This window comes from Marmota monax, unplaced genomic scaffold, assembly GCF_021218885.2.
Source record: "Marmota monax isolate L192 unplaced genomic scaffold, Marmota_monax_Labrador192_F-V1.1 WCK01_AAM20220418_F8-fsc00116, whole genome shotgun sequence".
Taxonomy (NCBI): domain Eukaryota; kingdom Metazoa; phylum Chordata; class Mammalia; order Rodentia; family Sciuridae; genus Marmota; species Marmota monax.
Genome location: NW_026695220.1, coordinates 1,329,541 through 1,346,852, shown reverse-complemented (window position 1 = coordinate 1,346,852; position 17,312 = coordinate 1,329,541). Strand labels below are relative to the sequence as shown.

The 17,312-nt window shown below is 39.0% G+C and overlaps 2 protein-coding genes across 8 annotated transcripts in view; one reads left to right on the top strand and one right to left on the bottom strand.

Annotated features, from left to right (window-relative positions):
• The window catches only part of Prim2 (DNA primase subunit 2), a 436,920-nt gene that overhangs the window by 284,324 nt on the left and 135,284 nt on the right, over nt 1-17,312 (bottom strand). For 2 of the 6 annotated variants that reach the window (XM_046432559.2, XM_058575226.1), the window contains one exon: nt 637-800. In XM_046432559.2, coding sequence (XP_046288515.1) covers nt 637-790 — 154 coding nt within the window. In that variant the 5' untranslated portion in view covers nt 791-800. Of the gene's footprint in view, nt 1-636; nt 801-1,295; nt 1,463-1,737; nt 1,872-17,312 lie in introns of those variants that run through there. The other 4 variants (XM_046432556.2, XM_046432555.2, XM_046432557.2 and 1 more) reach the window with 4 other exon arrangements.
• LOC124085067 (bcl-2-like protein 1) lies at nt 15,904-16,617 on the top strand. 2 transcript variants are annotated; one of them, XM_046432564.1, is made up of 2 exons: nt 15,916-16,290; nt 16,465-16,617. In XM_046432564.1, the coding sequence occupies exons 1-2, from the start codon at nt 15,916-15,918 to the stop codon at nt 16,615-16,617; spliced, it is 528 nt and encodes a 175-aa protein (XP_046288520.1). The 2 variants fall into 2 exon arrangements, with proteins under 2 accessions (XP_046288521.1, XP_046288520.1); XM_046432565.1 differs by having other exon boundaries at nt 15,904-16,617.

Sequence of the window (17,312 nt, the reverse complement as noted above, 5' to 3'; positions counted from 1 at the left end):
CAGTTCATGTCTAACTCATTCCTTTCTTCATCAACACACACAGGATAAGCAGGCCCCAGTACAGTGGTCACACTCCTCTTACACTACAATACCATACCATCAGCATGGCACATATGCTCTTGGTTGTCCACACTTCTCCATCCACCCTATATTTGTCACTGTCCCCTCAAACGTGACATTCTCTCCTCCAAGTCTTTGTGTAGGTATTATCTCAGTTGAGAAAAACTCTTCCATTTCTTCTACTCATCCTTCAAAGCCCAGATTATATTTCTACTTCTCTAAGAAGACTTTCTAATCACACTAAATCAGTTACTCCAACTTCTATGCTTCAATAGCACTACTATTTACTTTTCCTGAAGCAGTAAAAATGCTGATTTATGACTATAATTTTAGGTATCCATGTTTTAGAATTCAGCTTCAATAAAGATACAAATTACAGTATTCACTTCAAACTTCCCGCCACCTAGAACACAAAGGTAGTCAACAAATATGCATTTTTAAATAAATAAATACAAATCCCTCAATGCAAATCCTCAATAAATATTTGTTGAACAGACTGATGAATGAGGGAGATAAATTAATTTCAATCATTCTCACAAATTATGATATACACATTCTAACTTAAATAGCACTTACATTTAACTCTATCAATAGCCAAGTTTTCAAACTCTCTCAAAGATATGTTTTCAGTGGGTGGCTGCAAGTAAAACTGAAGGCTATGAGGATAACATGCATTCCTCTGGTCACCTGCCAACCTCAGCTTCCTCCGCTTTCCTCCAGTAAACTGCATCTTGGATCACCTTTGGAAAGAAGCACATAAAAATGGAAAATGGAACTGAAAAGAAAACAACAAACAAAATACATCAAAAAACAATTCCACATATACAGTCATCAAACAGATAATGAGTGCCCTCCTCTCAGTATTAGCATTTCTTACCCTGTTCCTCTAAGTATGAATGTCAGTATCTCACCTCTCTTTATGATATACACATTCTAATTTAAATAGCACTTACACTTAACTCTATCGATAGCCAAGTTTTCAAACTCTATTAAAGATATGTTTTCAGTGGATGGCTGCAAGTAAAACTGAAGGCTATGATGGCAACAAGAAAAAAATACTGAAATTGACGGCAGGCACAAAATGTTAACAGTGGTGATCCCTGTATGATGCATTTTCCAGATTTTCTATATACACCTGTTATAATTTTTGTGATGGTGGCGGGAGATGCACTAACGAAAGCTGACAGCAGGCGCTGGTCCTAACTTTAAGCAAAATTAAAGTCCGGTGATGTTACCTGCTCACTGTGGGTCTTTGTGTCACTGCCTTTAGATATCTGCGACGCCAAGACTTAAGATGAGGTTGTATATCGACTGCAATCCTAAAATCCGGGGAAAGGCGGTAGGTTCTGGCTAGATCAGAGACATAAAGGACTATGTGTTGCTAACTTTCTTTCGTATGACCCTGGAAAAACAGAACAACTGTCTTTTGGATCCAGTCTTTAGGAAACCCTTTTAGGGTGCATCCACAGGTGCCTTATAAAAGTTCCCACCCCTAATTTTCCCAATTCCCCTCGGGCACCACGTCTCGCCCGAAACAACCAAAACCCAATACTCCGCCCCGCCAAGTCAATCTTCTGCTCCCACTGCCAGAAAAGTGATCTCCTTTTTTCCTCGACCTGCAACCCTCAAAAACAAGACTGCTCTCCGTGTTAAGTCAATTCGGGGAGTTTCTCTTACCTGCAAATGCCCAAATGCGAGAAAACACAAATGCTGACAGCAGTTTTCCCGAGTGGCGGGAGATTTCATTTGAGACCGGAAGCGGAAGGCCCTGGTGCAGAAGGCCCGCCCCCGACGGCCCACCCACCCGGCTCGGGCCGCGCGCATGCTCAGTAGGGAGCAGAGGGAGAGAGGTTGCTCATCCTGTTTGATAGCTTGAAATTTCTTGAACACCAGTGTTTGGGAGTTCCTCCCACCCAAGTTTTAAAATGATACCCCGGTATGTGCAGTTTGTAGATTTTGATAGTTGAAACTGGGATCCGATAATATTGCTTGCAGCAAAAGTGTCCACGCAGAAGATTATAACTTCATTGGTAGACACTGACACCGATCCCATTAATTGAGGGATACGTGGCATTTTAACTGCAGGGATGGCATTCATCGCTCTTTATCTTGGGTAGGAATGGAGAAAGGACAGACCGTGAGCTCCCCTTTGCTCCTGGCTCACTAGGGGCACTTTTCCCCTTGTCTAATCTTTCAGCGATCCTGTACCCCGAGTTTGCAATGAGAAAACAGAAGCTGAAAGTAATTGTTAGTTTGCCCATCTACATAGGATGCGTATTTTATCTCCTTGGGGCTACAAACCCCCCCTAGGGGTAGGCTCCACGTTCATAGGACGCTCCTCACAACACTTCCCAGTAATGTCTGTAGAACGGACTAGAATGAGTGGATAAGCTCTTATTCGCAGAAATCTGCAGGAAATAGAACAGATCAGCCTTGGAGGGAATGTAGGTTCAAAAAAAGTGGAAGCGATGAGGAGCAAGTGGGTGAGTCCTTTATTTTCCAAGTTTGGGAACAGAGACTCAAGGGGCGCATTAGAGCCACATTGGGTCTCCGACAGTTGTCCAGGGTTTTCAAGAACTGGCAGTTAACTTCGAGTTTGGCCCCTAGGAGGCGTGTTTCCCTTACTTTTGGCGCGGGGCGGCTCTGGTAAAGTAGACACTGGAGGTGAAGAACCCTTTGAAAAAGTTGTTAGCTATGCAAAGTATATTGATACAATATCAAAATTCAAAGCACCTACGCAGCATAGACTAAACTGTGGATTTCCTTTATGCCAGGACCTGTTGTAAGTGCTTTACATAATGATTTTTATTCTTAAAATCACTTAAGGTGGGTTCTATTGTTACCCCATTTTACAGATAAACTGAAGAACAGGACTATATCCAGGCACCACTGTGCAAACCATCTCACTGTTCTAATTCCACTAATGTGGCAGCAGAAGTTCCCTTCCTTTTTGTATAAGACTTAATAATAAACATCACCTGGTCCAAAGACACCTTAGAACATATATGAACTTCCTGAAAAAAAAAAAATACAATCTGAGGCACAAACCATAAGAACATTTATGAGGAGTATCTTATCTGTGGATAGAGAAGGAATCTAAGAAAAAAATCTAAAGATTTAACCATAAAAACATAAAATCAGGGGCTGGAGTTGTGACTCAGCAGTAGAGCACTCCTCTAGCACATTCGAGGCCTTGGGTTCTATCCTCAGCACCACATAAAAATAAAATAAAGATATAAAGCAATTTTTAAAAAATTATTTAAAAAAATAAAATCATTCATCTCAAAAGGTCACAAACTATTGTGTAGTCCTCAAAAATGTTAATACTATCAGACTATCAGGATACAAAGAACTTATGTCAATTTTAAAGAAAAACTCAAGATTCAAACTGGAAAATGGGAAAGAAAAAGAACAAAGTAATAATAAAGTAGGAAAAATAAACATTTTCATTGGCACCAAAGAAATTTTCCCCAGCAAAAGCAGGAAAGCTTTCACAATTAAAATGTTCAATGTGGCCACCTGTGTTGCTCAGTTAAGCTCCCAAGACTCTTATGATTCCCATACGATGTCATTTTTTTCTCATTGTATTATCCCTCTACCACAGAAGGTCTGAATCTTTTGGAAACATGAGCGACTCGAAAATTTGACAACTTATCTCCTTCAGAAAAATGCACCTACACACCAAGTTTGTATACTGTCTCAAAAAGTTTATGATCACTGTGTGCAATTGGTTAAAAATACTAGCACTACTTGATTTTAAGCCTTTTTCTGGAAGGTCCTTTTGTTTATCTTTTTTGAGCCTTAAAGTGCATACCACAATATCTTCTAAATTAAAAGATGAAGTAACTAATGTCATTTTTATGACCAATACAAAAAGAACTGGAAAATGTGTTCATATTTAACATTACAAACTTTTTACCATGTCACATAATAGCTGCCTTTCCATTATATTAACTTATTTTAAATCTCAGGGAACAAAATAAAGCCAAAGTCTGTCAACTATTCCAGAATCTTTATTATTTTCCAATGCCAAAGTTTTGGGCACTATCTGACTGAAGAGTGTTTTCTGTATCCAGGGGCAATTTCAATATGAATCTATATATTGCAGCAGCAATAATGCAAAATAATGTTAGACATTTCAGTAGCTATTTCCAATAAATCACTGTTAGCACTTTCATGTATTCATTTCAAAATCAAAAATGGGTTGATACAATGCTCAGCCCTGGAAACCAAGATTCTTGTAAATTACAGACACTGACCTCACAATCAAAAGTAAGAAAACATATAAATAGAATTTTTCTTCCACTGAACCTTAATTATTTCAAAAACAGGAATGACTGTGGCATTTGTTTTTGTAACCTGTGTTCCTGGCACTCCATGGGCCTTCAACAAATATTTATGAAATGGAATTGATAAACACTGTGAGAGATGTATGAAAAAAAAAACCTGCTAGATTCAACTTCACATTAAACAGATGGTTTGAATCAAATGTGACTCCATCCTAAAAAACTTCAAGTCCTCATCTGAAAATTTCATACACATTCCTTCCAGAATGACTTGGCTCCCTATTTTAGCCTATAATAAAGCACAGAGTACCTTTTCTGGCAGAATTTCCATGAATCATCACTGAGTAATTCAATGCCTGTCCTGGGTAACACCAGCTATGGACAGACTGGCCCACAGGGCATTCACCCTTAGATGACTCCAGATCCCCAGGACTTCTGTCCCATAATGTGTTACACAGTTAAGATATTAGTTGCCATGGTTGGTAAATCAGAGTGAGTGTTCATTCTTCCCTGGTGCAGGGTGTGTTGTCCTAAAAAACAGGGGTGTGGTAAATTTCTTTTACTAAGTGAGCATGCTCTGAACTCTAGGTCTGGCCAGCCCTGCTTGCCATGGAAAGCAGAGGAAGAGGAAGTTCTTCTAGCAGAAGAGTGGACCCATAAAAGCTAATGCAAACCTCTGGTCCCATCACCCTCCCCACTTCACGGCCTAACTCTGGGAGTTGGCTAGGAAAAAAAAAAAAAGTTAAGTTAAAGAGAGTATTTATCTCATTCTTTCTCATTTTGCTTTATTAATCTTAAAGCAATAAGCAGGAAAGCTAGAGAGAAACCATACTCTTGTGTGGGAGGGAGTACTACACTTCCATATATCCACATTATTTGATTTGTTCCAGAAATATTAATTAACACCAACTAAGTCCCAGACAATGTTTTTGATTTTGGAGATAAAAAAAAAAAAGTGATGAAAGAACCAAAAATTCCTGTCCTCATAAACCTTATATTCTAGGGAAAAAGAGAAACAATAAACAAGATAAAATACACATAATTATGTAAGAAAATAACTGCTAAGCAGAAATAATCAGCCAGAGAAGGAGGCTGTAAAGTTTTTGGAGGAAGCATTGAAATTTTAGAAAGAGTGCCCAGGAAGGATCAACTAAGAATGTAACCATAAAGCAGAGACCAGAAAAATTAAGATTTATTCATGTGTATCTTCAAAAGAATAGCACTCAGGTAGATGGAAGGCTTATTATAATTCCATAGCATTTTTTCCTGGCACAGGAATAAACAAATCAATGGAAACAGAACAGAGAACCCAGAAATGGCCCCACAACGATGAAGAAGCCTAGTATATGACAGATCCACTGTAGAAATCCATGTAAAAAAAGATAGACAATTCTAAATGATGCTGGAATGACTGGCTATCAATGTGGAGGTGGACTTTATCCGCTACACAAAAAAATAAATTCCAGAAAATTAAAGCCTTACATGTGAAAGGCAAAATATTAAGAATTTAGAATAAATCTATAGATGGTCTTTACATCTTGATACAGCAAAGAATTTCTGAAACAAGACTTTAAGGGTCAAACACTCACCTGTAGTCTCAGCTACTTGGAGACTGAGGCAGGAGGATGGCTTGGGCTTAGGAGTTGGAGGCCAGCCACGGCAACATAGCAAAAACCTCACTTAAAATAAAATTTAAGAAAAAGGACAAACAGTACTCAGATGGATAGTAATGATGGCTGCATGATAATTTAAATGTATTTAATGCCACTATAAACTTAGAAATGAGTAAAGTAGTAAATTTTGTGTTATGCATATTTTGATCATGTTTTTTAAAAGTCCAAATTAAAAAGAGATTGATAATTTTAACTACATTAAAATTAATAATATAAGTTTTAAATATATATAGATACATTTTTAATGATCCACAAAATGGAAAAGGATATAACTATCACGGGATTAGTATGAGAACACAATCAAAATGGGGAAAAAAAAGTTTAAAAATACAATGGGGAGCTTTAATAGGAATTTTACAACAGAGAAACAAAAATGACCAATAAAAATGTGGGAATATGTTCAATCACACCAGCAATTAGGGAAATTCAAGTTAAAGTCACAGTGGAAGAGCTGGGGTTGTGGTTCAGTGGCAGAGCGCTTGCCTCACACGTGTGAGGCACTAGGTTCGATCCTCAGCACCATATAAAAATAAACATGATAAAGATATTGTGTCCATGTATAATTAAGAAAATATTTTTTTAAAAATCACAGTGGAATAGCACTGTACCCTCACAAGAGGGACAAAAAACTAAGTTTCAATATATGAATTGTTGACGGGGACTCATATGCTGCAGGTAGAAGTATTAACTGATAGAACTACTTCGAAAAAATAATTTGATATCACATGATAAATTTGAAGGTATACAACTCTTTATGCATGTACAGCAATTCTATTGTAAATACTGTACATCCTCCAGAGAAATTTTTGTCCATAGATATCAAAACATTAACAAGAATATTCATGGCAACATCAAAAGAGCAAAACACTGAAAACTATCCATCAGAAAAAAATGGGTAAATAAATTATAGCCTATTCACACAGTGGAATGTTTTAAAAACCAAATAGTGAAAAGGAATGAACTACAATTAAGTGAGCATATTAACATAGATGAAAACATTTTTAAAAAGCAAATTGTGAGAGAAAATATGTATGTACTGGGTGTTTTCCATTTTCCACTCCTCACCTAAAAGTACTCTAGTCCTCTTTCCTATTCTCTGATCCAATCTTGAATAGAATATCTTAATGGCTTTCCGTGCTGCTTAACATTAGGTTTAGTCAGTTAGGCGCCCCACAAGGAGATGGGGAGGAGAAGGAAATGAGTTCAGTGTACTTATTTCTATAGCTGCCTCCCAATAAGGCTGCCTGTGTCCCTCAGCCTGTCATTGCTCCTCTCAAGATGGCTGACCCAAATGACCATCTCACTTTCAGTCTGGTAACAGATCCCCTCTATCACGCAGGCCAAGAGACAATGACGTTTACTTCTAGTAAGCCCTTTTTGATGCACCATTGATTACTGTGGTTCCCTGCTTCCGTGCCTTTGTAAATAATCTCTGCAAAAACCATCCTTGAATTAGCCTGTTTTGAGAGTGCCATCTATCTCTTGTTGGACCACAATTGGTACAATTCAGCATTTATATAAAGGTTTAAAAACAAAAGTAAAATAATATATTGTTCGGGGACACATACTGCAGGTCAGAAGTGAGCAAATTCAAGATAATGGTTACTACGGCCATGGATTTTCCAATATTGTAATAGGAACTGAGATCTCAAAGCATGGACTCCTGAAGGCTGCATAAGGAGGCTTCCTAAGAAGCAAACTTTATACTCATAAGGTCCCCTGCCACTTTTGTCCATGGGCTGTGATGGGACCTGTCCCTAATGATACAGATCCTCCTTCTTCCCTATCTTCCTTGTCTCTGAGCCTCTCAGTTGCCAAGATTCAAAGGTTTGTTTCACTGAGAGTCACCTCCCTCACCTAAATTGCTTACCCTCACTTGCCAGTGAAATTTACCCCTTGTTTTAATGACCTGATAGGAGGTCACCTGAACCTCCCAAGCAGTTTGTCCTACCTCGAGCTTCTCAGCATCCCAGATGCATCTGGAAGTTGGTGATAGGAAGCAATCGAATGTACTAACAAGTCTTCTCATTTAGGGTAGGATAGTATGAAACTGAGCACAGAATCCTAAGACTGGGCCTGGGGCAGAAGAAGAAAATTATATAAAAATCACATGAAGTTTAATCCAATATCTTTGCTTTGACATTGGAAACTAAAAAAGAATGCAATAAAAAAAATGGTGACCTTGATTTAGCCATGGAGAAATAATTTTAAATACTTGTATTTATGAGCACTACTTATCATTTATAGATAATTGCCACATGCACCATAGCATGAGGCATTTCATTGCTCTGTGCCAGATTAACTTTCTGGCAGTTTATTTTATTACAGTACCAATTATTCATGCCAGCTCAGAGCATAGAAAGATTATAAGAAATATTTCTAGTAAGCACAAAATCCATTTGGTGCCTAACAATTTGATAGAATGTCCCTTACTATTCTTCTCCTATTTAAATTTAAACTAGGGCTGGGATGTGGCTCAGGCGGTAGCGCGCTTGCCTGGCATGCGTGCGGCCCGGGTTCGATCCTCAGCACCACATACAAAGATGTTGTGTCCACCGATAACTAAAAAATAAATATTAAAATTCTTTCTCCCTCTCTCACTCTCTCTTTAAAAAAAAATAAGTAAATAAATTTAAACTAAATTCAAATCCACTGTGCAAGACCCGTCCACCTAGAGTCATCTTATTTATGTTTAAAGGGATTGATTTGAAGAATGAGAGCTTAAGAAAAGAACCTAAGTGGCTGTTGGTGTCTTAGTAGTAGAGCACTTGCCTAACGTGTAAAAGGTGCAGGGTTCAATCGACAGCAACATGCACACACACAAATCTAAGTAATCAAGGAACTATCCTCAGATACAATTGTACTTTATGCTTTATAACTGATGATATTTTTCAGAATACTATCCATAAAACCTGATAAATGAGAACTTCTAAGGTGAATTACTGATCATTCCAGTAAGATTCTAGAAACAGTATTTGTTCTCTATTTGGGTTATTACTCAAGTGTTTCATTTTTAATATGAGATTAGTCTTTAGACTGTGAGCTGCTTGAAACCAAGATTATCCTCACCCATTTTTGCTCTCCTGCCTCCCTGCCTCTACCCGCACAGAACAGGCATTGTGTAGCTGTCTGCTGAACTAAATTGAACTCTTTAATTTTTATCTCTAATTCCAGATGGGCTCTCATATGCCTTCTGATGTAATTCTCCACAGAAGATGTGTTTTCACTCTAGATTTTGGCTTTCCCACTGAAATTCCTGATCAAAATATTTTCTCTCAGCTGATTTTTGGAAACTGAAGTAGGTGTAAATATGATCCTGCTATGATGCCAAGATTTCACTCCAGCTTGACTAACTGATTGATAATCATGTCTAATAGTTAGCATTCACCACTAGAAAATGATCTTTTTATTAATTTATTTATTTTAATTAGGTATATATGACAGCAGAATGCATTTTGATTATTGTACATAATTGCAGTACAACTTTTCATTATTCTGGTTGTACATGATGTAGTGTCACACCATATGCGCAGTCATACATGTACCTAGGGTACTGATGTCCATCTCATTCCACCATCTTTCCTGCCCCCGTACACCCTCCCCACCCTCCCTCCCCTTTGCCCAAAGTTCCTCCATTAGAAAATGATCTTAACATTTCAGAAAATGGAAGTCAAAGAATGAAAAAGTGAATCTACCTTACTCTATTAAACACTTCAGAATCAATGCTGAGGGCTTCCCAAGGGACATAAAGGAAAGGGAGTAACATGTGGAATCACCTCTCCTGCATTTTCCTCTCTTTGAACAACAAACAAAACATCCATCAACCAGAGTCCATGTGGCAAAAACTTCATCCTTCTAGAAGGAATAAGATTTTTTTCTTATGGGTTTAAAAATTTTAGGTGAGTGTCCCAGAAGCACCCTAGACAGGCTTCTCACCTATTGTTCTCTTTTCTAGGCTACTCGCCCACTAGAAGCCCCAGGCAATGGGCCCCAAATCAAGTGCTCCAGCCTCTTTCTCAGGGATGGGCTCCTTTCCTCTCCTACTTAACACCACCTCTTCCCCCAATCCACACTCAAACCTAGGCCACACAAGTAATTTTTAGAACCAAGGTCAGTCTTCCCCCAAGTATATTTATGAAGAGATTGGATTGTTTTGTGCCTTCTCCAGTAGAACAATAGGAGCAGTTTTTCTACAAACTCTAATAAATGGCCTTCACTGAGGGAATTTTCAGTCTGCAGTGAAACATAATCTAATTTTATTTATCACATACTAAAGCCAGACTTTTCCAGTTATATTTGTTTCCTAATAATAATGCTATTGACAATTGTAGAGCATATTATAGTTTTCAAAGTAATTTCATTTATATGATTGAATCTAGGACTTCTCCAACAAATGGAATCTCTGGGGCTCCTTCATTATATTATAATTTCCATTTTTTTTTCCATTTTTCTTTCTATTTTTTATGGTAAACTTTAAAGGTTTAATAACAAGCTGTCCTGTTTCAATTGAAAGGTTGTTTCCAAACAATTCCATATGGCTTCAGTGCAAGCCATTTCATGTGACACTTATTAGTGTCATGTGATCATCTGAAATGACATGATTTGTCTTGCAATGTATTGATAAGTTTGTCTAGAAGATTATCCTCACCTGTTTTAAATTTGTAGATTGTAAAGTTAAAAATGTCAACCATCACCCTGCACTACCATCACCAATTTGGATTTGGAAAATACAATTCTCAATTCAAAATTTCCTCCAACAGTTAAAAAGATGAAATTCAATTTTTCTCTTGCAGTCATAATTTGTAATTATGAGATATTCTCATGAATAAGCCTTTAGTTTCTTAAGGTATTTAATAAGTAGAACCAGAGGTTTAGCTCAGTGGAGAGTGCTTGTTTAGCATGTGTGGCCCTGGTTCAACCTCTAGAACTGCAAGAAAAGAAACAGAGAAAGGTATTTAGTAAATAAAGATTTGGTTTGATATTGTGAAAAGACGATAGTGTAGAAAAATTAATCACTATTTAATTGAGTACATCCAGGAGAACTTGAATATGAAAAAGTTTCGTTGGAGTTAAATATGACAGATACTAATTTATTTTGCTAGTAAACTAAGATTTCACAGTAGTTGGAATAGAGAGTTGTGGTAGGACAGGAGTTTCCACAGGATAGATTATTCAAAAGGCACACATGAGTCAAAAGAACCTGCCCAGCCTATCCAGCCAGTGCTCAATTGGTGTCACAACTAGAAGTGTTGCTTTGATTATGTCTTCTGATCTACCAACTTGCCCTAGCATACAAGCAGTGTGTGTAAAAGTAAATATACAGTGAGGGTTTTTCAGTTAGATTTTCACTCTTTTGGGGGCTAGAGGGGTGGGGATGAACAATTAAAATGATTAGCCTGCCAGGGAGGCTGGGATTGTGGCTGGGCCATAGAGCGCTCACCTTGCATGCGCGGGCCCCTGGGTTGGATCCTCAGCACCACATAAAAATAAACGAATGGAATAAATGTATTGTGTCCAACTACAACTAAAAAAAAAAAAAAATTTAAAAAGATTAGCCTGCCAATTGTAGTCATTTAAAAAATCTAAATAAATAAAACCATCTATAGAAATAACAATGATTCAGATGATAATCTACTATGCTCAAAAATTTTTTAAAGGGGGCTGGGGATATGGCTTAAGCGGTAGCGCGCTCGCCTGGCATGCGTGATGCCCGGGTTCGAGCCTCAGCACCACATACAAACAAAGATGTTGTGTCCGCCGAAAACTAAAATAAACATTAAAAGAATTCTCTCTCTTTCTCTTTAAAAAAAAAAATTTTTAAAGGAAATAAAAAGATGACTAAATCTTTCTAACAATTAACCTCAACATATGCCCTTCAATTTTAGCATAGCATTACTAATTTTAATCATACTACTTTTATAATTTTGTTTGTGTTTAATGCAAATATACATGTTTCTATGTGCGTATTTTAACCATAAGAATATATAAACTATCATAATAACTTCAATGATATAAAAGTGATATATATCAATTCCAGATATCCTCAGTAATTTTCTTTCTCTCAAGGGCATGTTTATATAACATGAGCTTGAGAATTACTAGTTTAATCATAAAACAGATTAACAGTAAATCTTGTGGTTTATAATGCTACTCACATGATAAATGCTATGTATTAATTTAAAATGTTTTCGATCAATTTTATAAATTTTAGAAAAATATCTTCTTTTAAAATATCAATGCTTACTTTCTGAAATTAGAGATAATGGATTTCATGACATAGTTCTTTCCAGAATGCATTGGCTTAAGGATAGAAATAGTAGACCTTTTGGAGTGTTTATTTTATGAAAGATAAACAGTGTTTTTTAAAAGAACTGTTCCAAATTGCTCAAGGTTGTTTAGAACTTCCACTAGCCCTAATGGAGCTACAAAATATTAAGAAAGAAAAATATGTTTTAGTAGTTGTGCCTTTGAGAGATAAAGATAGTACTTTCATTGCTAAGACATTTCATATATTCATCTCTTATTTATATGTGAATAACAAAGCAACAATTTTCATATCTCTGTTGGACATAATTTTTAATGTACTATTTAAAATTCAACAGCTATTTTGAAATCAATGAAATATATGGAAAAGCCAAAATATTTGCCAGTCAATAAGTATGTACTTAAATGGAGCACTTAAAAATTGAAAAGTTAAATAACCTGGAATGAATATGTATGTATGTATGTATGTATGTATGTATATAGTTCAACATTTATATATATTCAATTGTAACTCTGCCCATAAAAACCAAATGAATAACTAAACTATTTAGTAAATATTCATATTTAAAGTATGTTTTCCCTAAAACATTTTATATTCTCAGCATTGCCAGGTGAGGCAATGTTTCATATTTGGTGGCTCAAATTTGGAAGTAAAGACAGTTCATATATAGAAGCAAGAATCTGGTAACCTTAGGAGAGAGACTGAAAGTTCTGTCTTAGCTTCAACCTCCAAGCCAGTGCTGGGAATGTCTTCTGGAGTGTTTATCCTGATGTGGGGCACCATGGAGAAAGCTAAGAAAATCAACCCTAATTGCATCTCAGTTGTCTTAATTTCAACACTTATATCATCAATAATCCATTTAAAAAAAGGTTTTGCTTAAACTCCTGGTACTACTGCCTATGTTTAGAAATCAGATTGTGATTGACAGGCTTTCCCCACTTTATTCTTAAGACAAATCATTGCAAACCAGGAAGGAGGTGAGAACTATTTCTAGATTAGACTATTTCTCCCATTCTTAATACTGCCACGCCTGGAAAATGCAACTGGCAGCCCTCCCTATACCCTTTTAGTAAAAGGGAAAGACTTTGACTCTAGATACTTTTGTAAAGATTGGTGTCTGGGGCAGGAGGAGGCAGAGAGCAGTGGTGAAAGGTCTTCTTTGGTGCTACTGTTTTCCCAAGGGGCAAAGGTGGAAAGAAACAAAGGCATCTCAGTATAAGGATGAGGACTATTGTTTCTAAAGGCAGAATCAGAACTATGTTAGTAGGGCAAATAGCAATTCCAGTTTTCACTAAGACTTATCCAAGAAAAATTAATGTCTGTCTTTGAAAAATGTGCTGATTTATTAAGCCAGCTAATAAAAAAAAACTGTTTCATTAGTTTTACTATAGGAAGACTGCACTCAAATTTGAAGATACATTAACCCACATTCAAGGGATCGGCATGCACTACCCAGTCCTCAGATCCCCAACACACAGACACCCATATACTCTCTCTCTCTCTCTCTCTCTCTCACACACACACACACACACACACACACACACACATACACACACAGAGCAATGAACAGCAAGTATACATTCCTCTGCACTCCCACCTTGCCCACCAGAGCCGAGCCCAAGAGCATTATTCTAATCCAGGTCTCCTCTCATGCAAGAAAAGCTGCAGTTGCTGGACCTACATACTTGAAGCTTGTGAGGATGGAGAGGCTGAAAACCAAGTCCCAGGTGGAGACATCTGATACAGGGAAAGTCCAGTTCCGCTAAAACTTAACTCTTGTACCCCTCCTTCTGTGGTAAGTTCTTTTTGAAATTATCCCAACCCTTCAGCAAAGGATTTCATATAAAGATGAACAAGGTGATACAAAGTGTATGTGTGTGGCAAAGAGTGTCTGCTCCAACTCCATCCCTCCTGAGCCTCAACAGAGGAAGGACATCAACCCTTCTGTGAATTTGTCAAGTAGTGCTTGAAAGAGACCACATTTTGTACCACTACCTTTGCTGCCTGCAGAATAAACTAAAACCCTCTGGACCTGAGGACCAGCAAGTTTCTGTTACTTTAAAAACACCCTTGGCTTACATACAATCAGTATATAGTATGCAGAGAATATGGGAAAGGGGAGATGAAAAATAAATTCTTGGCTCTCCTCTCTGTACCCAAATGTAACAGTAACCTGGCTCATGTTCTGCCTCCCATACCACCAGCTTTAAGTAACTATAAAAGAATCAGGCTCAATTTTTCATTGGGCTCAAAAAGAAACATGTGTTTACCATGCATTCACTGACTCATTTAACCAAAAAAAATTATTGGATGCCAAGTATATGGTAGACTAGAGGAGAAGGCAACGTGGGATATGAGGAGTTCAGGAAATTAGCACTTTGCACATTTTAGTCTAAGATAAGAATTCCCAAATTCTGTTGCTAGAACCATTGATTGTTTGGGGCCAGTATGTGACAAAATGAGAATGGTAAGAACCATGTGGTATAGAAATGCAAATTAGAGTAAGGTTGGGAAGGACTGATTTTTTTATTCTTCCACAACTTTTTCTATTAAAATTCCTTCCTTTTATGAAATGGCATAATAAGAAAATTTTCTTTATTAATTTTCTAATTTGGAAATGCTATGTTGGTCAATCAAATTTTTCAGTTTACAAAATTTGAGTAATACTCATCCAAGAAATACACATTAAAGCCCTGAATAAAATCAAGCATTTTTATGTGGTAAATTATAGTTTATAAAAGACTTTCATTTTCAAGATCTCATTGGAACCATACCCTTTCCCGTGCCTGAACACACCACACACACACACACACACACACACACACACACATTTACTTGAATTTGTAGTTCAAAAAAGAAGTTATCCACAAGCCTTCTTTTTCTGTAAGGGTTTTTGTTGTTGTTGCTGTTGTTTGTTTTTTTTAGTTTTCGGCAGACACAACATCCTCGTTTGTATGTGGTGCGGAGGATAGAACCTGGGCCGCACGCATGCCAGGCGAGCGCGCTACCGCTTGAGCCACATCCCCAGCCCTATTTTTTTTTTTTTTTTCCTGGCACTGGAGATGGAATCCTGGGACACTCAACCACTGAGCCACTTCTTAATTAGTTTGTTCCAGCCTATAACACACACAAAGTAGATTCAGAATTGCCATTCCACGGAGACCTGGCGACCTGGCAACCTTGCGACCTCGCGTGCCTCCTCCATCTTGGAGAGGGCACGCTGTATAAGTGCAGGGTGTGAGCACAGGTGCTCACCCAGATCCTTCAGCGGGCGCTGTGGAGGAGTTAGGGCCTGGACCGCGTTCAACCAAGAGCGGGCCATCCTCTCTGGCGGAGCTGCAGGCTGAGGCTCCTTGCTGGGAAGCGACCCCTCTCACGCTCCGCAGCGGGAATCGGGCGACTCAGGCCCGCCACCGGCGTGAGGGGTCCTGAGCGCGGCCTTCCTCCACGTGCTTAGGCGACCCGCGGCAGATCTCACGCTCCTCCAGTCGGCAGCCGCCCCAGAGGGGACGTCTATGGAACATTATCTTGGCTTTTCATCTTAGAAGCGAATCATTAAGCAGAGACCAGATTCAGTGGGTGAACGCGTGTTTTGGACACTGGACTGGTTGAGCCCACCTCTATTTTAAAAATGTCTCAGAGGAACCTGGAACTAGTGATGGACTTTCTGTCCTACAAGCTTTCCCAGAAAGGATACCGCTGGAGCCAGTTTAGCCGTGAGGAGGAGAACCGCGTTCAAGCCCCAGAAAGGGCTGAATCAGAAGAGGGGCCCAGCAATGCCACCAACGGCAACCCATCCCGGCATCAGGGGGACAGTCCCATGGTGAGTGGAGCCGCTGGCCATAACAGGAGTTTGGATGCCCCCGACGTGGTCCCCATGGTAGCAGTGAAGCAAGCGCTGAGGGAGGCAGGCGACAACTTTGAAGGGCGGTACCGGCAGGCATTCCATGACCTGACAGCGGAGCTCCGCCTCACCCCGGAGACAGCACATCACACTTTTGAACAGGTAGTGGACGAACTCTTCCGGGATGAAGTAAGCTGGGGTCGCATTGTGGCCTTTTTCTCCTTTGGAGGAGCACTGTGCTTGGAAAGCATAGACAAGGAGATGAAGGTGTTGGTGTGTCAGATCGCAAGTTGGATGACCACTTACCTGAATGATCACCTAGATACTTGGATCCAGGACCACGGCGGCTGGGACACTTTTGTGGAACGCCATGTGAATAATGTGGCAGTGAATAGCCGGATGCGCCAGGAGAGTTTCAACTATTATTTTCTGATGGGCATGACTGTGGCTGGCGTGGTTCTGCTGGGCTGGCTCTTCAGTCCCAAGTGACCAGACCCTGACCACCCACTCACCCTCCCACCTTGCCCCACCACATCCCTCTGTCCAGCCACCATTGCCCCAGGAGAACTCTTCATTACATACATCTACGCCCACCATCCTTCACTGCTTTGGACCTAAGATCTGGTTTCCTGCAGTTAGTTTTCTAGAACTACTACACTTCTTTGACAGCCACCTTCCAGAATATCTCAGTTATCTTGGCATCAAAGTCTACAATATTTTCCCAAAATCTGTCCCACGAAAACTGAAAGGGTAGTTTTTGAACCTCTTCCCCAGAAAAAGACTAGATTGCCTTTGTTTTAATGTTTGTAGCCTCAGAGTTGATTATCTTTACCCATCCCTCTCTGGACCTGAGCCCCTATTCCTTCTATCTCTACCCCCAAGAACCATTTAGAGGCCGCTTTTGACTAATTAGGAATTCAGGCTGCTTGGGATAAAGAAGCCAGGATCAGGACTTCCTCCCCCACCACTGGCCTGGACAAAGTCCCCACTCCTAGTGTGAATGTTTTCTAGAGGCCTCTGTGTAGAGTCTAGTCCCATCTTGGAGAGAGACAATATAGCTTCAGGAAGTACCCCATGCAAAAGCTAGCATGGTCCTTGCAGTTTAGCACCACCCTAGTCCCTTCATCTCCTTTCTCCTGGCTCCCAGGACCATGACCGAGTGACCACCTGGGCCCAAAACTGTT

Excerpts from the sequence above, each read along its gene's own strand:
- LOC124085067 (XM_046432565.1), top strand. The coding sequence starts at position 15,916 with ATGTCTCAGAGGAACCTGGAACTAGTGATGGACTTTCTGTCCTACAAG.